Genomic DNA, 27,334 nt, shown 5'->3' on the forward strand with positions numbered 1-27,334 from the left:
TGACCTAGAATAAGAGGGTGAATTTTTGTTAGGCTGGTCTGGGAATGTTCCATGGGCACTGAGTTTGGTGCAGATGCACATTCAGTGGCCAGTGCACGTGAAGAAAAGTGGGGTTTTTTTTGTTGTTCAACCAAATTCACCATGTTGGTTATTAGAGACTGTGGGGTTTTAACTAAAGAGACAAATTTGTGATTCCTTCCAAGGAGAAGCAAACAATCTTGCTGGTGGTTGCCGTTCTTTGTATATTGACTTGTGAATCTGTCCACTTTATTGGTTCTCAAAAGATACTGTTTAGCTGTCAAAAGCTGCTTTCCTTCTCATGATACCACCTTGCACTATGCAACTTCTCCCACATGCTGTATATAATACAAACCAGAATAATCTGAATCACCAAAATATGTGTGAATAATACTGTCCCTGGCTGCAATGTTAATGGAAAACCAGGGATCATTGCATTTTTTTTCTTAGTTGGTATGATCACTGTGCTCTATGTATAGCTAGAAATATGAAAAAACAAGAACCCTAATTACTGGTAAATAATGTATCTGGAACTCTAGATTCTTGGAACAATGCAGTACTTCCCCTTTCAGCTTCAAAGAAAACAATGGAATTAGTCTGTCTTGAAAGTATGTTTAAAATGTTTTTTATTTTTAAAGGCCTCTGCCACAACATGTGTTTTATATTTAAGAGTTTATAGATATTTTTTACGGCTATAATCAAATAACTTTCATCAGCAATCATAGAATAAACAATGATACCAGTTTATCAAAGACTTTTTAGTGGAGCACAGTAGGTATCTAGATAAATAATTTCTTCCAGTGTTTTAAGATCACTTCTGGATAAGAGAGCCTTTCTTGCCATCTTTGTTTCCCTTTGGAGGGAAGACAGACAAAGCCCTAAGAACCAAAGTCCAATGTTATTAACAGGCTTTTTGAGTATACCGCATTCTTGCAAACTTTGCTCTTCTTGGAGACTTCAGACTCCAACTGTTTGCTGCACTAATGATTTTTAACTTTGCACTTTCAAAATGTTTTCCAAGACAGGTGGTACTGGAACCCTTGTGCCACATGCCTTCTGGCAGAGAAGGGTCACATTCAGTTTCTGAAGCTTGTTACTTCATACTTAAAGAACAGTGGGCCAAACCCGTAACCAGAAAAGTGGGAAAATAAATTGTATTGGCAGTTAATAAATCCCAGCAGAATTTATGGGGTGATGGGGTGGAGAAACACAATAAAATGGTGAGTTGGAAAAATAAGAATGAATCACTGGCGGGTATCTAGGCAATAGCCTTGATCGCAATAATAATCTCACGACTGTTGGCCACCTCCTGCTCTTCCCCTCAGCTATGTTGCACTCACAATCTCAAGTCTAGTCTCAGAGTCTACACTGTTGTGCAGGTAATTCCTCATCCCAAATGCATGTGTAATTTTCACGTGTTACACTATCCTATTGGAAGAACTGTGGAGTCTCCTTCTCTGGAGACATTCAAAACCCACCTGGACATGTTCCTGTGCGACCTCACCTAGACGTTCCTGCTCCAGCAGGGGGATTGGACTAGATGATCTTTTGAGGTCGCTTCCAATCCCAAACATACTGTGATACTGTGAACTAAATGTCTATGGTTGAGAGGGAGGCCCTCTGTGGATTTGTTTTCTCAAAGACATGCAGCCAGGCCATGGCTCCATCATCACCACCGACACTGCTTCTTGCGTAATCATCACCCATATACTAAGCAACACACTCCTAAAATTATCACATGGACTTTATTGACCACCTCACAGTTGCTCCTGCAGTTTTTCTGCTTGTTCTGGAAGAATCATGGATGTACAAATTTCTGTCTCAACACTTGCTGCTGAAGGAGATGTCTTGATGGTCTTTCTTTCCTTCTTTATTATGTCTGTTGGTCTTTTATTCTGCTGTTGTAGGCTGCAGCATAAGGTTTATGGTATCTCTGTCTCCACATGTACTGGAAATAAGTCTTTTCAGGTGTGAAAATAGTGTTTTATATCCAAAATGTCACAAAAATTAAAAAGAAATCTGGATGATCCAGGCAGCTCCCAAAGAGATGCTAATGGAGTAAGGCTGCCTGATTCTGTCATGCCCCATCTCGCCGATGAATACTGATAAAGGCCAGACCTGGCCTCTTTTGTCATTTCTGTGCTCACAGGCAGCTCATGCTCTGTCAGGGAAGGTCCATGTTATTTTCAGAATGTTCCAAGCCACCCTTTTGCGCAGTTCAGAGGCAGATTTCTACATGAGTCCTGTACTCTTCAGGCTTCAGTGCACAAGAATCACATTTCCGTGGTTTTGTCTCATGTTTTACTTCATGGCTGCGCTGAAGAAGCCAGTCATCATACTATCCTGGTATTTCTTATTCAGTGACACTGTATATCTACTTTTCCTGAGCAGAGGTAGTTAGCTATGCATGCCTGAGTTATCTTTTTTCCCGCTGAAACCAAAAAGGACATATGGTTGAATAGAAAGGTATTGGATTTTGTTGCTATTTCATTATAAAACACGTGCAGGAGAGCAAGAAATGCAAGGGCCTTTCAGGCATACTTTGAATTACATACGAAACAGAGGGGTGGCTGCAGGCTCAACCTGAAAATAAAGCTCATAGCCTGTTTTTCTCTATGTACTTCAAAGAGACACCAGGCTCCCTTACAAAAACCTTGACAACATTGCTCAGAAGCTGAAACCACCTGCTCTTTCAGTGGGAACATCTGCACCTCCCTGGTTCTGCAGCCCACCCCATCCTTCTGGAGCATCTGGTGGTAACTACAGCAATCTTCATTCATTTTAGCCTGTCAGGAGACTATGCCCAGGAGACCTGTGCATTCAGTGTGTATGCTTAGCAGCAGCCTGCTGAATGCTTTGGAATCTTCTTGTGCGTGTCAAGGAGACTTTGTTTCTTCTGGCCAAACACTGGATAGACCACTTAGCTTTCATCAAGGGCAGAAAAAGCAAATTATTGACATTTTATATGTTAATCTATGGCAAATGTCTTATTCTCCACCCTTCCTAAAGAGTACTACAATTACAACTTAGTTATTTAAAATTTTAGGCGAAGGCTGTCAGATGTCTGGCATCTTAAAAATATCTCAAAATCACAGACATATGGTCTTTTATTAAAAAAAAAAAAAAAGAAAGAAAAAAAAAAGAAATAACTTCTTCAAAATCATGTCTGTCTTCAGAAGTGGAGAAAAACAGCAAAAGCTAGTTTTGGTGGTGCTGCCCTTGTAATTCTCTACCGGTATCAATAATCTTAGCTTCATCACATTAACCACTTAATCATCTAAAGCTGATTTTTCAAACTGAGCTTCTGCGTTTTGTAAGCATGCCTTTGTTCTACCATTTAGCAGATGGATTTTGCTGATTTGAGTTGTAACATGACTAGTGAGGCAATTCGGGTATGTAGCTACTGAACCAGCATTTGTGCTTTGAATTGACTGTTGGTGCAAAGTGATGGCATAATCAGGTATAGGCACTTTTTCTCACAGAAAAGTTCTTTATATATTATTTCTTAAGTTCATCTCACAGATTTGGGCACTATTGTGAATAGGAAGCTTTGGATCTGCTTAGTAGTTCCCACTGAAGTCAGCGAGGCATTTTTCATTAGCTTTAATACCAAATAAAGCCCAAGTCTTCTTAATCAAAAACAATGAAAGTCAGACTTTCTAAGTAAAGGATTCAGGACTTGATACAATGCAAGCTTGAAGCATGCTATTTAACATTATGTCATTACCTTAAAAGTAGCTGCAAATAATAAGCTTTCTGGGAGTTACTTTGAAGAGAGAGGTGTATCTGCACATTTTGGCACTGAAAGGTATTTTCAGGTGTCCTCTACTAACAGCTTGAATCAGAGTTCAAGTTTCATTCCAAGGGAATTGGAAAATGATACATTAGAAAACATCCTATTGGTACTGTTCTTCACTCTGCATAAGGAAATAACATAGGAAACCCTTTTCCCACTTGGTTTCCTGTAATTTTTTTAAACTTGTTAGTGTAATTCCACTTCCTCCTTCCAAACTGATTTATGTAATCAGTACTTGATAAAACCGTGCACTTGAAAAATACACTCCAGTTTAAACTTTAGTCAGAGAGCAAGAGATTTTACTCTTCCTGTTATTTTTTAAATTTAAACTTTGAAAAGTAAATTGGGAGTCAGTCAAAGTGCATGGCTTTTATACAGAGCTATGACCAAGGCTGGAGTACAGAAATCAAAAACTAGTAGAGAGACACTTTTTGATTTATTCTGGTCTTGAATTCATTTTCACCTTCCAACAGTGCTGACTGTCTTAGCACAGTACCTCTAAAGTAAATCCTGTTAGATTTTGATACCATGCTTTACCTTTTAATCTACTGGTTTAAAATGGGGCCATCAAAATAGGCAGTCCTTATAAAGAGCTCATAGTCTCAGTGCTTTTTCTTTTTCTGTTAATACAACTTTTAAAAGTTACTCAAACAACCCTTTTGCCTTTTTTGTTTGTTTGTTTTTTGTTTTCAGACAGGAACCTTTTCCCAGTAATTCAGATGACATGATTTAAGCTGACATTAGTCACTTGGGGTGATTTACAGATAATTTACCCATGGAAAAAAAAAGAGCCATAAATGGGGTCAGGAGTAACTTGCCATTCTATCACATGCGTACATTCACTTTCTTCTTGCCAGTCATAGGCAAAACACAAAGGAACATTTCAGAGGCCCCCATCCCTTTTTTTTTTTTTTTTCTTTTCAAGTAGGCATATTTCTAAAATCCAGACTTGAAATTTGGCATGGCCACAACTTTGTGCAAAAAATATCCTTTCTGTTGCCCTATAAACAAATAATGTTGTCACTTATTCCTTCCCCCCCCCCCCCCCTTTTTTTTTTCTCCCTCTCAAACAAATGTGGACAGAAAAGCCCGTGACCTCCAAATACCATTTGCTCTCTGCTCCAGTCCTTGGTGCTACTGTTACAACTATAGCAATTGCGATGCTGCCACAGCACTGAGGTTTCTGAAGTACAAGGCAGTGGCACCCTCCAGTTTGACAAGGAGGCAAAGTAAAAGAAAAAGATGTGATCTTCTCTCTTCAGGGGGACAAGTGAAGAAAGACGCATTTCAATGGGCAAGAGAGCACACAGAAATAATGAAAAAAATTGTAACCCCCATTGCCGATACTCACAGTGTATGAGCAGCTTGACCTTTGCCAGGACTTTTGCAAGAGTTCTAAGGAGGGATTTGAAGGCGATAAATCAGGTATCCCTGCAGAGACTTGAGTGGAGCCTTTTAGCAAAATGGGGAACACCATCAAGTGCTTGTTTTCAAATCTTGCATATGGGTGAGGGTAATGTGTTGGACTGATGGGAGTTAGTACTTAGCTTCTCCAACATGAAATGACAGATCATAATTGGGAGGCGAGCAAGCTGTGAGCAGATCAGAAAATCAGGACAAGCAGCTTATGTTAATGTGATAAAGGGGAGCCAGGTGCAGTGAGGAGGGACAGTTCACATCCTCTCTGGTTTGCACTGGCATCAGAAAAGTTGGCTCCCATTTGGTGGGGCAGAAGCAAACCTGCTGTCATATGGGGATGCCGAGCTGAGAAATTTTCGGTGTACTGGTGAATGGAGCAGCTGTCCGTCTGTGGTGTTAAGGTAAAGAAGCAACAAACTTTGGGTGCAGACCACATGTGGATCCGAATTGAAGCTCGCTGGTGCTCTCTCCAGCCTGTTCATGGCAGCCGGCTCCACCCGAGGTCACTTTTCACAGCCCCTTCCTCTGTTTCTGCTCTGGCTATTTTGGTGCCTCTGGAGATGGTCCAGCAGCCACGTGACTTCCTCCCCAACAAACATATTCTCCCATTTCAGCTCCATTAGTTTTGTTTTGGTTTTTTTTTTTTCTTTCTCTTACTGACTTCAGAGATAACCCTTGGCAACTGTTCTCCCCAATCAATAGGTTCAATATCTGTATGTGAGCACTGCATCATGTAGATGGACAGGGATTTAGTCTGCTACTAGAACAGGATTTCTTGTGTTCAAGTAACGAAGACAATCATAACACACCATTCCTTCCATACACATTTCTGCACGAGCATTTGCTTTTGAGGAAGTGTCCTGTTTTTGAAGATGGCAAAGTAATGTATTGTAAATAAAAAAATAATTTAAAAAAAAAGAAATAGAAATATACTTCAAGTAATGCCGGTCTGTTATGATAGATAATTGCAATCTTACATGGTTTAACTGTTTTTCAGCTGGATGAAGCTAAATTATAAATTAGTAACCTAACCTGTATTTACAGCTGACACCTGCTTCCAGTATATTCCTCGTTTTCAACTCAGAAAAGCTATTGAACTGCGGCCTTGCTATCTTCTAAGTAAGGTCAAGTGACAAGAATTTTTGCAAGTTAGCAGTGATTTTGTTTTGTGGTTATGAAAGTTTCAAAAGAAAAACTTACATATTTTACTAGAAATATTGAGTACATTTCAATTTTACTTTTTGCCTACCTCAGTTAATAAAACTTGATTATTCTATTTGATGGGTTTGAACTGAAAGAAAAACTGTTATTAAAAAACATGATGCTGACCATTAAATGTACTATTTCCTATTAGCAAGGGTATAGTACTGGTTTGGAGACAGGACACATAGACACCCTTCAGATAGTTCTGTTCCTGTTTCAAGAACATCAAGAGAAATCACCATCATTCTGATTTTTAACTGTCCATGACAACTTATGAGTAGAAAAAAGAAAAATGAGAGTTTTTGCATCCCATTGTAGCTGCAGTTCTTCCAGGAATTCCTAGCTGCAAAAGCAGAAGATGACAAACAGCAGGCATTTTCACCAATGTGTTTTGCACCTTCTCCCTTCCTCCCAGTACTGCAATTCTCCTAGAATTCTCTATTAACTGAGACTGGGCTTATTTTAGCAATAAGAAGACAAATGTCTGCTCAAACTGAATGCAGGGGCTTGCAGAAGAGCCTTGGGGAAAGGTTCATCTAGCCTGTAACTCAGCTTTCTGCAGTTGTTGCTGCTGGTTAGAGGAGTTGTCTCTAACTTTCCATCCTTACCTCTTTCCAGACAATCCATTGTCATCCACTTGATATCTAGATGAGAGGAAGTATTGCTTGCCTCTCGGGGTTAGTGTGACACATTGACAGCAGAATTCACACCTGCTGCCAGTGTGGGACAGCATATGTTTTATACAGAATACAAAACATGTGCAAGAGGATAACTGGCATGGTAAGACAGTTCCCAGAGTTGAATTCAGGAATGCCACACTCTCTAAAACCCCCAGTGACCTGAAATGGTGTTGAAAAAAGCTGGTTTGGTATATATTATTGAGCAGAATGTGAAGTACAGATTGTTTTGCTCTTACCCCTGAAATAATTCTACGGAAGAAAAACTGATATATAGTGCTAAATAGACAGAAAAATAGTGCCGTGAAATTAGGACATCACATTCTGTTTACAGTATATAGGCTGCAAGACTGTGTCTTTTACGTTTTGATTCCTTACAGCAAGAGATGTCTGCCATTCCTGCTCATTAACTGTTTGCAAGTACAAACAGAAGTCAGCTGTGGTTGGAATACTATGATAACTTCTTCTCTTCAGGACTTGACGCACTTACATGTAAATAACACTAAAAAAAAAAATTCCAGACATTTGGTACTTATATATGTCCAATTGTCCAACATGTTGGATAAATATTACTTGAGATTCTTTTCAGTAAGTTGTTTCTGTGGAAGATAATGGGTAATCTTGTTACACTTCTTATTGCAAAGGCTACCTAACTAAATTTATTATTACAAGTGCAGATTAGTGAGCAATTAATGCTTCATTTTGAGTCTTCTTAAATGGAATTAATCAGGCTCTCATTTTCTATATTGAAATTGTTGAAGAGAAGACTGAAAAGCCCAGAGCAGCTGCAGAACTCCGAAAGAATGAAGGGCTGAACTTGCACTGAAGATACGATATTGCCCCAGCTTTGCTTCCATCTGTGAATACAACATCTGCTTTTGAGGAAGTGAAATGAGAAATTGCATAAATCAATATAAAGATGGTTTCTATTTCCAAGTGTAGTCCAGGGCATAGTATTTGTGAAAGAGCATTGACAGTATGGTTCTATTACCGGTACAGCACAATTTTAAATTCAACATCATGATTAAAGAGTAGGCTAAAGGAAAAGTTATACAAGATTATGTCAGTGTCCTTTCATGGTGATCGCTAAGGTAAATGACATGTTATTCATCCAAGTACTCACAAGCATATCCAGTAATCATGACACAAATGTCTATGTATTAGTTAATAAAATGTGTATGGAGGGGTTTCTGACAATTTTAGGATTAATGATTCGAATATTCTTCTTCTTTAGATTACTATGAATAGTCTCCAGCACTTGTATTATGTCTATTAATCTCAGGTAATATGTGTATACTCACAAAATCCTAATTGGTAATGCAAAGAAGAGAGTAATGGATTTTTTACAATTAGACATGAAACAATCCTCCAAAACTTGCCATCAATACCAAGCATTGTGGATGTTAATAATTTGATCTGAAAAAACATGTCATGTAACAAATTTGTAATGAGGTGTTTCATGTCACCCATGAATTTTGCAGCCACAAAACCTTCCCTAACCAATCTTTAAGCTATCAGTCACTCACACTACTCCACTCTGGAAGCATGGTCTGTATTCTCATTTCCAGTCTTTAGTACTTGTTAAAACAATGGGATCCAGCTGGGATGGGTTCATGCATATAGTAAAGAAGAGAGGCCCAGCCCCAAGGTCTTGACACAGACTAAGCAAGTTTTCTTGCAAAAGCTTAGCTTGGAGGGAAATAATAAGGGAAAAACCCTACATTTACAATTTCACATAATGCAATTAAAACAACTTTAAAGGCAAAGTTGTTACTGGTTGTGTCCAATACTTATTATATATCAAGCAAACAAAAAACAACATCGCTGTGGTTTAAAGTGCGTTTACATGTGTGCACACATTACAATCTCACCCTCTAGGGAACTACTATGTTTTCTTGAAAGTTTATAGCTCGCAATTACCAGAGACCAATGACTTACATTTTCCTAACTGATTTCCAAGAGGCCAGTTTTGTCTGCTGTCTCTTGACGAGCCACAGCATTCCAGCTCCCTCGTTAGACTGAAGACACGTATATAAACAAGTATCTCCAAAGTTGCCCTCATTCCCTGGTGGAAGTGATGGGACACTGAAAAATGGAATAACGAGAAACTTCACCAGCTGAATGGTTCACAATTGTCTGTGTCTTTCAGATGGCACAGCTGTTCCCTCTGACAGTAAATGGGAGTGCCAGGGCTCAAATTCTTCTGGGAATGTGAACGATCTTTGAAAATGTTGCCAGATTCTGCTCTGGGTAGCACAGCACTAGATGCTGAATTTCCATACTGTCTCTAAGGAACCTGAAGTGATATCCAGGCTCAAGGACACAGGCAGGAACGTGAATTTCATTTTATCTGTGAAGACAAGAAGAGTGGAAGGGGCATAACAATCACATGTATGTATTTCTTTGTATTTGAAAAGCAACATTTCTGCTGTATATGAAAACAAATCAATTAGATCTGACACTTTCCCACTGAAAAGCTTCCCATATAAACCAATGGCTGTAGGCTTCAGCCTGTAGGATTTACTTCCTCCCCTGGCTCAAATGATGGGAATTCATCTTCTGTTTTGTTTCTTTTGCCTGAAAACTAAGCAGTGCACGCAAGCCTTTGATCAAAACTGAATGCTAAAAACAATCCTGCCACTCCCCCTTCGCACGGAATAGTGCTTACTCACAGAAATATTCCTTTTGAAGTTTCTTTGTAGATACCAGAGAAATGCATAAGAGTCCGGAGGGCTAAGAGATACTGTACTTCTCGAGCAAAGGCCATATTCTGATGTCACCAGATATGGTATTTCTGAGTAGTCTTTTATGTGGAGTTTTATTTCAGGGTTCTGTAAGAGTCTCATTTTTTTTAATTTTTTTTTTTTTGGTTTATAGAGAGAACCTCAGGGTTTCTAGAGGGATTTTTGAGAAGGGCAATTATGAGTCCTAAAAACACTAGTGGAAGAAATACTGATTCTTAAACAATACAGTTAAAGACAGAAGACACATTAACTGTCTGCATTTTCATCCTAACATTCATAAGACAAAAATGAATATATAATTTCCAGAGTTTTTAAATAGCTACTTATTTAGATCACTGGAAAACGGCCCCATCCCACATAGGATGCAAAAATGCAGCGATACACTATTAGATGAAGCTGTTCCAGATAAACTGCGAGCCAACTGACCCTGGAAATTTAGTACCCAAGTTGCGTGACTCGAAAATCTGTTCAAAGCAAGGCATGGCTGCAGGCCTTGACTGTTGTACTTTAGTAACCATAGTAACATGGTCTCTGGAGACCTAATGCTAGTGAATTTTCCTTTATTTCAAGGAAGAGTAATAAGAGAAATGTGGCTTGGAACTTGTTCTCTCTCTCTCTTTTTTTTCCCCCTCCTTATTTTTACTATGCCATGACCTTGACCAAAATATCTTTGAAGTATTTGCTGGCTGATTTTCTGCTACAGGACCAGAAAAAAAAAATCAGGATATATAAAGGGTCTTGCCAAAGGAAGTTCTATCTTCCTCAAAATATTTGCTTTCATTCCCAAAGAGAACCTCTTGACTAATAATGTTTCGAAAACTTCTTAATGGAAGGAACTGATAACTTTCATCTCACAGCTACTGTGAGCACCAGAATAATGTCATACATTCTTTGAACTGACAGATTAATTGTTTTTTTGTTTCAGTAGCAGGTGCAGCTTTTCGTGAGTACATAATTGGATGTACATGTTTTTTCAAAAGAACACAGGCCCCTGTCTGGTGCCAAGCTCTTTTTTTTTTTAAAAGTACAATGTAGAAAACTCATGTAAGAGTTTTTAAAAAGCCAAACACAAACAAACAAATGTTCACAAAACATACTTAAGTCTGTCTCACATGTTTCAACTATTATCCTGGATTAGAAATTCCATCTGTCATTGAATCCGTATGGTTTACCAAATGGAAGTTGGCAACCATGGATTTTTTGCAGATTCAAAGTCAGTTGTTTTTCATTGCAAAAGTTTAAATGTCCACCCTAATATTTGTGTGTGTATTTCTACACATGAGTGTGTCCCTGTGTGCCTGTTTAACTATATGCAAATTGCTAAAAATTGTGATGGGATACAAGTGGAATTTGTTGATTAAAACACACCAGTTGTACACAAAGCAAATAACATTGACATTGAACCATGGAGTTCGGTTATTTCACCCCTCTAAATCCAAGAGCCCTATTTTAGGTTTTCCATTATTTCTACTGAAAGGAATAAAGTGAAATGAGGGAGCTGCCTTTACATCTCTGTGCTGTTCCCCCTGTGTTTCGGGCAGACATGGGCTTACATTAGGGAGGGATATGAGGCTGGTCTGCGTCCTCTTTCCCTTTTCCTCCCCGCAGGTTATGGATTACCCAGGCAGACGGCTGCTGTGGTTCTGACACAGCACAGCAGTGCAGCCTCCCGTTTGCTGGCAATGAGAGAAAGCTATCACTGGGAATTTCATTTCAGTAACTGAGAATGTGTAGAAGCATAAGTGAAGTCATTTAATACTTTGCTGTCCTGTTTAATGTGAGACCTGATAACGTAGAAGAAAAAAGCTGGGAATAGTTTTTGTTAATTCTCATGGACTGAAGCTGTCTCTCTCTTCCACTCAGTCTTACAAATTGTTACAATTTTGGCCAGAATAATGGAAAAAATGCTATGCATTGTTACAGTAAAGGGCTTGAGTATGGAGTTGCATATGATACCTGAGATTTATCTGAGAAAGTCAGAAGAGGTCTTTTCCTACTCATTTGCAATCACTGCTACCCACTTCTGGGGTACCAGACCTGTGCTAGCAAACACCCTTCTCATTTACACCAGCTGTGGTAAGTAAGTAAGAAAAACATAAATCTCAGCCCAACTCTGACTCTATTCAGAGTCTTCTGTGCTACAGATGTCAGGTTTCACACTGAACTGCACTTGAGGGTAATACTGAGAAAACAGAAAAATTTGCAGTCGTGGGTAGGACTTACTGGTTATAAAGTCTTACTCCATGTGCAGCTCATCTCTTCTCATTGTAGTTGAAGCAGCAGGTTTCCCAGCTAAAATAGGGTTTAAACACATGGAATTTGTGTTAATCCTCAATAGCTTCATGTGGCTTCATAAAAGTTGTTGTTGCACCAAAGTGGGTTTTGCTTCTCCTGCCTGCAGGGCAGAGCATCTAATGTGTTTGGGGTCATGAAAATCAGGCAGTACTTGGTTGAGTGATCTTAACTCAGAAAAGGACATCAGCATTTTGAGAACAAAACAAAAACAAAGTGGGGGAAGTTTGTAATTCTCTTTATTTACATACCTCCCTGAAATCCATACTTTTTTCTGGCTTAATTTAAACACATGGATCCTCGAACTTTTCCTCCACTTTTTCTTTCCTCTTGCTCTCCCCTGCTCTTCCTTAATATCTACTCCAACCTCACAGATGTAGTTGCCAGTCCACTCATCTAAATCCTTAGAAATACACATGGTCCCATTTCCCCTTCTCATTTTTACAAACTTCTGTACCTGATCCAACTCTGGCTTTGTGAAAGAAAAATGTGTATAAAGAAAGAGCTGCCCACCTTCAACTATAGGGGAGCAAGTTTTACATCTTAAAGGTAGAGACTGATCTCTTAGGCTACATGTCTGGGCCTAAAGATTATATGCCCATGTGTTTGATTAAGAAGAGTCATTTTCAAATAGGAGTATTTATTTCTTGATTCATAAAAGCAGTCCTTGGCAAAGGCAGATGCTCCCCCAGATATTTCCCACTGGGGCTGAAAAACTCCAGCTTGCCTGCAGGACAACAGAAGGCACATTATAAAGATGTTCAGCATGATACTGTGTGAGATTCTTTGATCATACTCAGATCTTGGGGCCATTTTCTAAGCCTTCCCAGATAGGGCTTGGTGCATTAATTTGCTCAGGTTAGGAACATTTCTTTAATGTTCTTTATTTCTGCCTGTCCCAGCTGCATGAGCGGGACTGGAGGTCTTTTGGAATGTGCATGGTAACAGGCACAGACACTCGCATGAAGGAGCTCCCTTACATGTCCTATGGTTAACTTGTGGAAATTTTTAGTCTGTTCAAATTAAAAGGCCTGCCAGATGTTCAAAATGTAATAAAATTCCTAACATCACATCACTGATGGTTTCATTGCTCTGAAGATGAGTCCAGAGACAAGATGCCAAAAATGCTTTCTTGTCTCCACTTGACATTGGGAATGGATATGACAGATACCATTTATGAAGGCTCCTCTCAGCACAGTAAAAGGCACAGATGTGAAGATGTAGAAATCTTGACATATCTTCTGGTTGGTGAGGTGCTAGGATGGATCTGGGCATTATTTAAAGCAGAAAATAACACCAGTCCAGCAACTCCTTGTGCTTGAAGAGTCAACAGGGATAACCAGTATTCAACACAAACCCAACTAAGTGGAGATAACACTTATTCTGGAAAGGATCTGTACCTGTGGAGCTGACCTGGAGCTGAAAATGATTTGCCCTTAACTGTTCTCAGTGATGCCTCATGGTTGGTATTGACTTGATGGAACCACTTGCTGCTACAGCTCTTTGCAAACATAGACAAGCCATTGCAGTCTCTCCACTAGATTTCTCCAGTCACAGTTTCACATGTTCTTCGAGGTGCAGAGGCCCTGGCTATGTATGGTCCCCATGGGCCATGTTTCCTAAGGTGCTCCACATTTGTGATTGGGGCCAAATCTTCTGAGGAGGTCGGCCTATTGTGCACTAAACTCTTGAAATTCTGCCCACCATTGTCACAGTGGGAACAGGCTTCGAGCAGTCTTGGAAATCTGATCCTTATTTAGGAACTGAAAACAGAACCAAGCTCACAAAAATATGTCCGTGTATCTGATTACTGAGCAATTGAAAATCTGCCCTCATTGTGGTTCAGGATTAACTCAGGATTAATAGGCACATCACTACAACAGTAAACTGCGAGAAAGGTGAAGCAAGGATAATAATAATATGGTGGTATTTCATCAGCAGCCATTTGAACTGTAATCTGAAAAGACCTCAAAACCATCACAAGAAATTATCGTCTAAACTACCTAGGAATGCAAGCCTGGAGTGAAGATGTGTTCATAGAATCATAGAATGTCCTCAGTTGGAAGGGACCCACAAGGATCATCGAGTCCAACTCCTGAATATTGTTACTGAACCTTTATCAAGGGAAGAAAGGCAAAATTAGTCTGCATGCAGCATGATGGATCTTAATGTTCGCGTCGTGTGTTTCATTTAAACCTTACTTCTGGTTTTGGATTTCTCTGGTTGCTTTCCTTGCGTCACTGAATCTATGAGAATTAATTTAGCATTTTTCTAGACTAAACACTGGTCTGTATCAGTGACATATTTATTGCCTACTTTTTTAACTCATTGCATTTATGCAATTATGCTATGTATTTTTATAGAAGCTTAAGAAAATAGCCATACTTTAAAATACACATCCAGTTTTAAAGTCATAGCTACAACAGCACATGTATATAATTTTCTTGTTGGAGATTATTATATTATCTATATGTATCAATGCATATAAATTCAGAGCAATTATATGTAATGTGATGTTTTAAATTAAAATTAAAACCACCTTTTAATTACATGAATTAACGACAAATAAAATTTAAATAGATAGTAAACTAGTAATGTAATATGGTAGCTACACTGTAGTTAGCTATCTTGACTTTTTTAAAAAAGGAAAAAAACATGTCCTGGATTATTAATAATCTTTTCATTTTAGGAAAAATAGGCCTTTCTGCAAAAATTGGATGTCCAACATTTTTTCAGGGTGACTTTTTTGTATCTAGAATATTATTTAAATTATTAAATTTTACATCCATTTTACGCTTTATTTTGTGAATATATTTTTAATGATTTTATTTTCTCTTCTTTAGTCACTGAACGGTTTTGCGTTGGTGGTGAGCGCAGATGGAATGATATTTTATGCATCATCAACGATTGTGGACTATCTAGGGTTTCATCAGGTAAATATACTAACAAATATACTGTAATTGTAATGACTTTCCTGGAGTCTCTCCTGATAATGGGCTTTCTAAAATGCAGCACTCATGTTTTTTTTGCCTTACCCTTCTACTGCTGATTAGACATACACTATTACTGAAATTAAGTCATTTTACTATGCCATTTCAGACTAACTTTCCTTTTTTTTTTGGTGATCTGACAGGTGAAGATTAATTCCTTGTGATGTTTTTCCTTTTGGAAAGCTTTTGTTAACAGAAGCATGATATATTGTAAAAATAAGATTTAGCTAAAAGTTTCCTTTCAATTTCATTATAAGATGCTGCTGTTCTAGACTGGTTGCCTGTGTAGAATAAATCTCTTGTAAAGTCACAGAATAACAGAACCATGTAGATGGAAAGGACCTCTGGAGGTCATCTAGTCCAACCTCCTGCTCAAAGCAGATCCAGTGAGAGCAGGTTGATCTGGAACTCATCTAGTCAAGTTCTGAGTTTCTATGACCCCTCTGGAAGATTTAGCCACCCTGACTGTAATTTTTTTTCTTTTTGCTTATAACAAATGTCAGTTTCCCATGTTGCAATTTGTGTCTGTTGCTTCTTGTCCTCCCACTTTGTTCTTTTGAGAAGAGGCAGGCTTTGTCTTCTCTACACCCGCTCATTCGGTTGATGTAGACAGCAGTAAGTTCTTCCTGAATTTTTGTCTTAAGGCTGAACAAACCCTCTTCTTCTCTCCTCTCCTGATACGTCATGTGCTCCAGCTCTTGGTAGCACACTCCTGGGCTCACTTCGGTATCTTCCTTTTCCTGGGGTACTGAAAATTAGGGAGAACTTTGCCTTTGTTGAACTTCCTGATGTTTCTGTCAGCCCATTTTTTACGGCCCAACAAGGTCTGAGTAGCCATCCTGCTCTCCCTAGTTGGTACGCTCTGCAAACCTGCTGACAGTGCACTCTATCCCATCATTCGCTAATCAAGAAATTAAGCGGGGTTGGTCCCAGCATCAATCCCCGGGGGACACCACTAGTCACTAGCTGTCAGTTGGACCTTTCTATGAGTCATGTTTGCATATGCACAAAGAATTCAGAGTAGAATCTAGGATCTGAAGTCAAAAAGCAGATGTGAAAAGCGGGGGCCTCTGAAATAACTTTTCTCAATCAATCATTGCTCTGAAGGTATCTTACACCAGGCATTATTTTAAAGAAATTATCAACCTAAAGATAAGCGTCTGCCACACTACCTTTACAAATTTGTTGTTGTAATTGTTTCAGACTGATGTAATGCACCAAAACATATATGATTACATTCATGTGGATGATCGCCAGGATTTCTGTAGACAACTGCACTGGGCCATGAATCCTCCCCAGATGCTGTCTGGACAGCAACTACAGACAGAAACAGGTGGGATTGTATATGCTGGTTGGAAACATAGGCACCACTGTATAAAGCACTGTATAATTGCACTCCACCTACACCCGTCTGTTCCACATCATCTTCACTGGAAAGCTACATAGTGGCCATTTATGATGTTTTCATCCCACAGATGACATTTCTTCCTGATGTGTGACATTTATAAGGTAGTGTGTGATACTGAGGTTGTAAAGTTGATGTTTCCTTTATTTTTCTCTGACTAATGCACCTACAGATATTCTTACCCATGCAGGATGAACAGCACCATTGTTCATCCTACCAACCTTTTGTTCATACTGATCAGGACATTAGTATTTCTCTCATTAATGAAAAGGAACCCCATGCTAAATGTTCCTGTACACTACCACAGCAGTCACACAACTTTCTGCCACTTGTTATACCATGCAGAGTTGTGTGGATAGGAGTTTTCAGAAGAAAAAGTAGGTTTAGCAATGGATTTTTTTCTCACAATGGGGTCGAAATTGTAAACTTTATAAAGAATTCTTGATCCCAGGAAAATGTATTCATTTCAACCAAAAGGTGAGGAAATAATTGAGGAAAGAAATTGAGGAAGCACAGTCTCGAGAAGGGTGGGGAGAAACTTTAAAGCAATCCTTCAGCTGCCTTTATGAAGTCCTAAGGAACACAATCGTGAAACTTCAGTAGAATTTCTTGCAGTTTCTGTGTTTTGCAAGAGTCTTACAGACATCTGAGGAACTTTGCAAGATTTTGTAGGAAGTACACAGAAAACAAAACAATGTGTATGAATATTTCAAACTATTAAAAGTTACAAAACATTTGGAATTTTTGTCCTAATATATACAGTGGAGAACTTCAGAACTTCTGCACAAATACTTGTGTCTTTTGGGACATAAGTATTTCAAAAGCTATGCACTTGTAGTTCAGAACTGGAAAATGCTTCGTTAAAAATCAAGGAGGCAACAGTTTAACATTAGCTAATCAGTGATTGTTCATTTCTTTTCTTGCATTAGCATTTTTCTTTATTTCATTCCTTTTTCTAATGTATTTTCTGCGATCTCTGAACTCAAAACCAGCAACATCTGTTATCCTGCTTTGCAACACCAGAAATCACAAAAACTCAGGAAATAAGTTGAAGTTTCTGAAGAAACTCACCTGAAACCCATTGTAGAGCTTTTCATTTTTCTTTTGGTAGAGCATGTGCAGCTGTATCTATACATGATACAATTTAATATTCGCCCCCTTCCATAAAGTAATTTTTAGCAATTGCCATAACAGGTTCTTCAGTTGGCCACAGAACATTTTCGTTCTTTCTTAGTGTGATCTGATATATATTGCCTCCACTGTTGTTCTTAGGAGAAGAACATATTCTCAGTAAATTGTTTAAAGCACAAGAGAATGACAGCACGACAACAGATTATTCTTCCTTCTTAACTCGTTGTTTCATCTGCCGAGTTCGCTGCTTGTTGGACAGTACTTCTGGCTTCCTTGTAAGTATAATTGCACTTGGAGAACTGCAGTCATGACACACTAGATTTTAATTACTTTGTAAGAAAAATATTTGAACATGAATATTGAATGTAAATATTGTGGAGAGTCATGGACAGGATACACTTTTCATTTGCTCTACACTAAAAAGAAACATCTATTATAAAGACATTTATCAATATATATCAAGAGTGATGGGAGAAAAGAAGGTTGCAATATTTAAAATTGAAAGCATCTATAAACTTTTATATTTTACGCTTTTTTGGACAATACCATTGTTGATTTGTACTAGGCCTAGCACAAGTGTGGCAAACCTGAATTTCTAGACAAAATATTTGCTTAAAGGAACAGGAATAATTATGATCCATTTTCCCCTTTTGTAAAGGGTCCTTCAATAATAAAAACCAGAATTAGAGCATCTCTCACATGCTTCTCAAATATCCTTACCAAGAGTGGCTCATTTCTAGAAATCACTTCCCCATTTGCTTAGTAAAGACCAGTGCTGATTCTTCTTACTACAAAGTACGGCATGTACAAAGACAATGAGAGGATCAGCACGAGACGGGGAAATGCAAGTTCTGTCTCAGATGCTCCCTTGCTGGAAGACTCTGGTCTGAACAGATGTACCAGTTAGTCATTTTTGCACCCCTGTTTTAACCTTGTAGCTCTGGAAAATGCCCCCACTCAAAGGGACTGATTTTGTGGTAGGTTATTTTTGTCTGAGAGGCAGCAGCTTGCTGTTAGCTTGATCTCTGCCTTCTCATTATTATGGAGATTTGAGGTGAGGAAGAGATGGTTCCTTCCAAGCTATGTACTTTGTATCTGGTTACCTTGGGCATGTCTTTTCCTTGGTGTCTGCCTGCACAGCCCTCGGGTTGTGCCAGTCCATAGGCTTCCCATGGAGAGGGCAGGGCAAGAGGAAAGAAACTTAGGAACCATCTCACTGGAGAGAACAGAACACAGAAAAATAATATTTCCAGCTTCAGAGTGAGGCACAGAGTAAACAGCTGTTTGCACCATCATACACTGCCCAGCTCAGCAAACAGAACGTAAAGCAGAACTTCTACTTTAAGTACACAGGAGAAAAGGAAAAAAAACCAAAACAAATCCACAAAATCAAAACCACAAACAAACAAACAAACAAAACCAAACAACAACAAAAACACAAACAAAACAACAACCCAAAACTAACTACAAATGTTTCATTTTACTGCTGATAATATCTCCACTCACCATGCCTCTGAAATGGAGTGGCTTAAATTGCATGAAGATAATGATATTCTTAGTTTTGTTCCCTGTTTCAAAACTGGTTTTAATGTTAAACAACATGGTCCTAGGTTGCATGCACATTTAAAATGTTTATACTAAACGCTTAAGATGTTGTTTTTTGGTGTTTTTTTTTTTTTTTTTAATAACAGACGATGCAGTTCCAAGGCAAACTAAAGTTTCTTTTTGGACAAAAGAAGAAGTCCTCATCAGGAACAGTGTTGCCACCTCAGCTGTCCTTATTCTGCATAGTGGTACCACTTCTGCTCCCTTCTGTGACAGAAATGAAGATGAAAAGCCTGCTTGTGAAAGCAAAACACAAAGCTGATGATGCAGCAGCAGTGAATACAAAGTATTTGCAAATTAATCTTTTAGCATTTAGTAAAGTATACTAAGGGCTTTATGTTTATTAAGCATGCTAAAAGCACAAATTAGGCTAAGTAACTCCATTTTAAAACTGTTTAGAAAAAGTGAATAACTTACCTGGATTTAACTATATAATACATAATAACTAGTATATTGCACTTTATATATAATACATATTAAGTATATTTATAATTTTATCTAAAAACGGGAAAGTTAGGATATCTTCCTAACCTTCAGAAGTTCTCAATGCAATGTCATCCTACTAGTTGTGAAAGTGGAAAAGAAAAAGTATTTTTACTGAGAATTCTCAAATTTCAGTATCTTCTGGTAGCACAGTTGTTTGGACTTGAGCATTTTGGTAGCAAACAACAGAAAACTTTAGAAAGCTGAATGAATGTGTGTGTGGGTGGATGTTCATGTAGAGTTTAATGAGATGTATTTGGTGTATGTATTTATCTTACAACAGAAGGCTTATGAACACATAAATCTACAATTTCACTAAATGGCCTGGGGCTGGTCACTTGGTAGCAATCACAGAAGATCAGGACAGATTGTGTTCAGACTCATTTCCTTCCTAACACTTACTTTTGTTACTCTTCTATGATTGAATTTTAGGTGATGTTTGGGGCTAGGATTATGTTTTCCCTAATTTGGTTAAATATAATCTTACAGCAATGAGGTCCATTGCTGTGAAGTAAAACGCTCATCAGTGTGACTGACAGCCTCATAATTTTGCTTTTAATTAGAATATGCTTGTGTGTATGTGTGGATTTACCATCCAGGCGTGTAATGTTGTTCTAGCACATACATCCTTTTGACAATAATTAAATTACTGGAAGGCTGATATACTGATATAAGGGACTATGCATGGTTTTGGAATAGAGTTGGAAAGTCATTTGCCAGTTTTTCAGTGGCCCAGTAGAAATTAAATGACAATCAGAATCCAGCTTCTAGAATCGAGCTGCTTTACTTCAGTTTTACTAACAGACTGGATAGTGGCCAAGAATTTGACAGGAATGAAGTGGGCATTTGACTGTTTGCTTTGGTTCAGACCTGAGGCGTGTTGGCCAGGGATGGTGGGCAAATTTATATAGTAATTTATTATGATGGTCTTAATAAAGGAAAAATTTGTAAAGCGGTGTTGTAGACTTTGCTCACTTCACAAACCCTAATATGCACTTTGAACTAATGGTTGGAAGAAATCTGTTCAAATCATATGATGATTATTTCACACTGAAGTCACGTTAACTCTTAAGAGTGTTGCTGGTGAGTGTGATGTATGTAGATTGAATGTGCCTTGAACAGGCAGAGCACAATATACACAGCATTTGGCTTCATTCAAGCTTAAACATTATTCCAGATAGAGTAAGTCATGAGCAAAATTATTTAGTTTTGGTTACTATATATTTAAACTATAAGTCTTTGCTAATGGTCAGCAGCTTGAAGATCACATCTTTCAGAGTTTGTGATTTTACTGGCATTCACTGACCAGGAATTTTTTTCTATTTTCTGTCCTCTACAGCTCCAGTTCCAAAGGTAGTTCAGGCCTCTGTGAAGCAGCAGAATCATATGGAAGAAACAGTCACCATGAAGGTGCAGCTTTCACCAACATGTTACAGATTGCTGAAAACCAAATCAAAGGTGTGTCTGCTAAACACTTTTGGATTATATACAGTTCATGGAAAAAGAACCTTGCCTTTTCTTTTTCCCTGTTAGGTTTTCTAGATTTTGGTCCCAATGCTCTCTATTTTTCTACTCTCTAAAACTGCTTCTGTAAAAAAATAGAAAAAAAAGTTTGTCCACCTCAAAAGATAGCGCTGAATCAGTCCGCTATTTCGGAGTGAGCGGAAATACTGCAATGCCAATTTTACAGAGATATGAAAAATCAGAGTAAATAGGAATACTCAATGTATGGTCCCTAAAAATGTCAGCACTGAATTTAACAAGATTATGTGAAAATCTTAATAAGAGATTACCATATCTATGGCTCCTCGAGGAAAACTGGATCATGTGCTACAAATGCTACTTTTCCACAAAGATCAAAAACCAGAGGAAATTCAGAATGTGTTGTCTTTAAAACTCACTGTTTGCTAGCAGAGTTGACTCATGTTTTCCCAGTGTTTGGCTGTGGCAATACTTTGACAGTCTATGCTGCATTTCAAATTTTACGATGGATAAAATTTTGACAGCAAGTCTTCCCTAATGGGCAACTTCTTCCTGAGCAGAGTTATACTCAGTCTTCTGTCATACCTGCTGGAAAACTTTAACTTCTTTAAAACCATTCCTCTGTCATAGCCACATTTTTCATGAACATCTTCTTGTCAGTATAGTACTGAGAGGGAAAAAGGATAATGAACTAATAATACTGAAAACTCCTTGGTTACAGTTTAAGTGTTTCAAACTGCCTCATTAGGTATTTAATATTTTATTTTTAATGTAATTTGCCTAGTTCTGTGACATATTTATCTTGTACTTTCCTGTGCTGATGATTCCAGGGCAGCAAAGAAACCTGTAAACATTCACCATAGTTTAGGTGAGAAAAAATGTTAAATATTGCTTGTATTAAAATAGTTCTTCTTTTGAATTGTGTAGCAAAGAATAACGGAGAAAATGGCATTTCTTTAGTCAAAGTACAAACAAATGAAGATCACTGGGTCTGGGTTCAAGCTAACACTCAATTTCTCTACCGAAGTGGTTGTTCAGAGTATGTCCTTGCCCAACAGCAAATGTTGAAGTAAGTATATTTTCCAATGCTACAAAAAAAAAAAATCTGAATTTCAGAAAAACGAATGTATTCTTTATGCATAAGATCTTTAAAATCACTGTAGTGACCTAAGAGAAGAGCTGTCTGAGAAGGGTTTATGAAATGAATATACATTTTTGTTGTGGATCATATCAAATGGCTGTTACAATCCTAAACAATATTTATTTCTTTTCTTCAGTCTTTTTTCTTCTGAAGTTGAGTGCACATAGATATTAAAACAGAATACTTCAAAAATAAAATGCTTTATTATTAATACGTTTTGACCTTCTTGCACAAAAATGTATTTTTGGGTCTTGTTTTACTTTGCAGCCAAAACTCTTTGCTGATTTGGTGTCCTTTTACTACATTTTAACATTTGATTATGCTAAGCTGTGATGTTTTGTTTTGTTTTTTCCCTCCTGGGTGACAGTTGAGCTCATGCCTTTAGTTGTGGATTTTCAACATAATCTAAACAGGAATGCTCACATTCATTTTATGTTGATAGATGCATCTAGTTGGCTGTAGGCTCAGCCTTGGATTTGAAGCCAGTGTCACAGATTTGCATTCAACGAGGACCTCTCCACCAGGTTTTACCCTTTCCTTCCCAATAGTCTTTTCTTCCTTCCCGCATGGGATTGTTCCAGTTCCTCCGGGCCTTGTTGAGGTATCTCTTCAAGCTGGTCCGAGGGAAGAGATAAGAGAGTGGACGGAATGAGCAGGGGCCAGGAGGCCTATGCAGGCACCAGCTGGCCCAGTGGAAAAATATGTGGCTGTTAGCTCTGTTCTTTTCCTTTTGGACCTTGGAGGTGAGAGAAATAAATGAAAAAGTCTTTGAACTTCCAGAGTAGATACCGCTTCCGGGCAGCAGGCCCAGCGTCCATGTGAACAGCAGAGAAGCTCCCACCTGAGGGTGGTGGAACTCTTCACCTTTGCTGGGATAAGCACAAGTGTCATCTTGCTGTGTGAGGGAATAAGCTTCTGTTAAGCAGCTGGTTAAAAAGGGCTCTTTCTTGTATTCAGGTTTCTACTTACAATTTTTGTGTATATGTGTGTGTACCTGAGCATGCTCTTTGATGTTTATTTAGTTACATTTTTACCCCGAGTGGTTAAAATCCTTCCTTTGTGCTTGATAGTTCCTGCAGACTGAAATGTTACAAGAGCTGGCCTTGAGGGTTATATTCAGTTCTGTCCTCCTAATAGTCTGCAACAGACTTCATCCTTACTACTACATTTTTTTTTCATGTATGCTGTCTTTCTGGGAACATACACTCTTTTGGAGAATTTTCACTAGATACTATTTCACTGTAACAGTCTTCATTTGGGGGTTTAAGCTTTTGTGACTATTGCATTTTGTTCAGTTCATGGTTTCCCAGTTAGACCATTTCCTGAGAAGTAAGTTCTGCAGCAAACTTGTATCACACCATTTGTGCCTCAGGACTATCAATAATAACAGTATTTAGCAGAGGACTGAAAATATTCAATACCTCATGGAAAAAAAGAGAGAAAATATTCTTCTTTCTTGGTGTACTTTTATTACAGTGGGACACTCTCTCTTTGTAACAACATGAACTCCCTCTACTGGAAAATCCTATACTTGCACTTTGAGTCCATACCCAAGGAAAACGTTCCTAGTAATTAGCTAAGAAAAAGCCTCTAAACCCCTTACTAACTCTCCAGGTTTTCATGCTCTGTTTCCTATTGAGATGTCCACTTCTTGTCTGAAGAAGGAGAGGGTGGTTTCATAGCCCTGATCCTGCCTGGTCGGGAATCAGCACGTTAGTGAATTCCAGACAAATCCTGACCCTGAATATTTGGACCCCAAGTTCTGAAAACTGCTTCATCGGACATGGAAATGCTCAGGCAACATTCTCCGCCAGAGCTCTTCCCTAATGTTGAGCACTTTAGCTAGAGGCCATGGAAAATTAATTCACTGGCCATCTTAGAAAAGGAAAGACAGCATGAATTTAGACATGTGAAACAAACCTACACCCAATATGAACATCTGTGACTATTCTGGATGCTTAATTCAGGCATTTTATTTCCTCTTAGCTAACTCTGCATTCTTGAAATATAAGATCGCCGCAGTTCTCCTTCAAATCACTTTGACCAGAAAGTTCTTGTGCATCCAAATAATTCCTTGCTAACAAAATCTATCTCATTTAAGATACTTTTTGCATTTTATCTTTAGATTTCTCCTCACATAAATATTATTTAGACATATTTTAAAGGAAGAACAAAAGTGCAAGGTAGTTCCCATAGTGTACTATAATATTTAAAGTCTTTGTGAACTGTGTGCCTGAAATGGAAGAATAAGTGCATGTCAGAATTTCAATGAAGCAGTGACACAGAAAGGTAGCTGTGCACACACGCTGACACCCTGATTCATGCACACTCTTTTTTCTCTTGAACAAATGCAAAGGTTATATGGACAAGAGTGTGAGAGTCCTCTATTAAGTTAAGGGCAAAGTATCATTTATAATGTATGTTGAGCCACTCCATTTGTATCCGAGGAGACATCAGTTTAGAAACCTCTGATTGACTTTTTTTCTTTTTTTTCCCTATTGTTTTTGAAAGGGAAGAAGATGAACAACTGAAGGTACCAAGTGGTTTTGCCAGTTTGAAAGGAAGCGTGGAGGGACTTTCTTATAACAGTGCCATTGAAACTCTGGGCCAGTGGAAGCATCTTAACTGGACAGGAGTAAAAAACGAACAAGACAATGTAAAAGTGAAGCTTGAGCCTCACACAAACGGTGAGTGTTTTATGCCAGAGGAACCTCTCAGTTCTAACACATCACATTTAGGCGTTCAAAACAACTGCACCACAAACAGCAGCTGGACTTTAAGAAACTCAAGCTCTTGTCCTATGAGCCAGCGAGCGAACGCATGTTCAAACAGGAGAGCTGGATCATTCTACAACAGAGACCAAAGCTTCTTAAATTTAGCATCAACCTGCCCTTCCCACTGGGGGAGCACAGAGAGCTGCCAGTCTTACTCAGGTGTCCAACAGCGTTGTGCCGAGAACTATGCGACGGACCATCTGAAACTGCAGAGGCCATTCGTATCTTCGGAGCCTCTCTATGATGCACCCTTTCCCTTGGAGATGCCTATCAAAACCGAACATGATTCTGATTCTGAAAATATTGCCGATAACTACCTGACGTCGCAAAACCGAGCCTGGCTGGATGAGAACGGCTCGGTGAGAAAGCCGGGGTTTAGCTACCCCAATAGAGTGAACCTCAAAACAGAACCAGACCTCTGTGAGCCAGCCTCACTTTGTCAGAAACCACGGCACTGCCTTTACACGCCACATAACTGGCAATGCATCGTAGCGAATCATCCCAACAACCTAAACCTGAACAGATCTTGCAAGGGTTCACGTAGCAAGGAGGTGGCCCCGTTTTACCCTCAGAACTCCTCCGGGTGTTTGGAAAGCTTGCCTGACCTGCCGCACACGACGTGCTACAGCCACTTCTACAGCCCCAGTCCAGGGGAGGAGAAAGAGCAGAATAATGAGGTTTTTAAAATGCCCTGGGAATTTAAAAACCCCTGCTTGGTTCAAGCAATCAAGCGTGAGCCTCTGGATTCTCCACCGTTGTCCAACAGTGGACAGAACAGAGTACACGTGAGCTTCCCCGAAAATACATTTGCAGGTCCTGTGCCTCATAAAACCACTGAATGTACATTTTTACAATAGATTTTATAACATTTGGAATATTTATAATGTTAAAAGCAAGAAGTTGTAGATTCTCATCCGGTTGGGTTAAATGAGTTTCTAAAATTAAAAGCCAGTGGAAAGAATTTGAGTGTGTGTGTGTGTGCCCATCTGTGTGTGAGAAAAACCAGACACAGACACACACACACTTCATCCCCCCACCCCCTGCCCTTCTCATAGTGATATTTGAAGAGAAAGGAAGATAAAACCTCAGGCACAGAAAAATAATCATTACTGACTGCACAGGTATACCTGCTCATTTGTCTTCATAATCTTTCCTTTCTTGTCTACAGTTCATTATGAAGGTCTAGCTATTTCTGTTTCCTGCCTTTGTCCTGTTTGTTTTTCTCAAGCTGATGCGATGCCTCTGTGCAAAGAGAAAATGTTTGTGGTCTCCAGTGTGCCCAGTTAACCTTAGGAGTTTTTGTTCCTTCCCCGCCCACACCTTTTTTTCTCCCTACTCTGAGAAGATGCATCAGCTATTCCTTTATCTCAACAGAAATTAATGCCAACAGGCAAGGGCTTCCCAATACAATATTTCACTTCAAACTGAAGTTCTTCCCAAGTTTTCTTGATAATACTAATGTTTTAGTGCCCATATTTGTTGATTTTAAAGCCATCAGCCTTTCATGTTGCCGTTTGAAAGACTGAACAACGGGATGTTATCCACTTCTATAAATGAGTTACAAAGTGCTGCTAAATGTACATATGAAAATATTTCTCCAATTATTTTCCTTGCTGTTACTTGTAACATTAACAAAAGAAATGCACTTTTTTATTTGATAGTATCTCTGACTGATAGCAGCTTGTTAGACATTGCCACCTTATATCAAAACCAAATCCCACACTAAGATGAGATACGTTATTTTCGAAAGCACCCTGCTTCCATTCCCAAACGAAAATCTTAATCTCACCCAGAGCTAATTGCAGGATGTACACCTTTCAAAAGCAATTTGGTGCTTTTGAAAACAGATCCATACACTTTACTTTGAACCCAGGCAGTAACATATTTAGAAAAAAAAAAAAAAAAAGAAAAAAAGAAAGAAATCAAGAAATCTGCAACTTCTGGTTTGATTTTTGTTGTTGTAGTTTGACTCCTGCACTAACTTTCATTTAAAAAATTGCACTATTTCCACTTTATATCAACTTCACCTACATAAAAACCACATCATTTAAAAAAAGCTTAGATGTACGTGTGCTTTTTGAAAGAAGCCCAATAATGAACGTTTACTTTTTCAAAATGTTATAAAAAATTATAATGTCTTCTTTCCTATATCTACTAGTCACTATGGGAATGGC

General features: G+C 38.6%; 1 protein-coding gene across 1 annotated transcript in view; it reads left to right on the forward strand.

Annotated features, from left to right (window-relative positions):
* Positions 1–26,017, forward strand: part of AHRR (aryl hydrocarbon receptor repressor) — a gene marked incomplete at both ends in the record, with an annotated part of 67,899 nt that extends 41,882 nt beyond the window's left edge. The window contains 7 exons of the mRNA XM_082045805.1: positions 14,993–15,082; positions 16,343–16,472; positions 17,817–17,950; positions 19,367–19,566; positions 21,103–21,221; positions 22,173–22,314; positions 24,898–26,017. Of these exons, the coding sequence (XP_081901931.1) occupies positions 14,993–15,082; positions 16,343–16,472; positions 17,817–17,950; positions 19,367–19,566; positions 21,103–21,221; positions 22,173–22,314; positions 24,898–26,017 (1,935 nt within the window). The remainder of the gene's footprint in view (positions 1–14,992; positions 15,083–16,342; positions 16,473–17,816; positions 17,951–19,366; positions 19,567–21,102; positions 21,222–22,172; positions 22,315–24,897) is intronic.
* Positions 26,018–27,334: the final 1,317 nt, after the last annotated feature.

The sequence above is a fragment of the Streptopelia decaocto genome, assembly GCF_964273445.1.
Source record: "Streptopelia decaocto genome assembly, chromosome: 2".
Classification (NCBI taxonomy): domain Eukaryota; kingdom Metazoa; phylum Chordata; class Aves; order Columbiformes; family Columbidae; genus Streptopelia; species Streptopelia decaocto.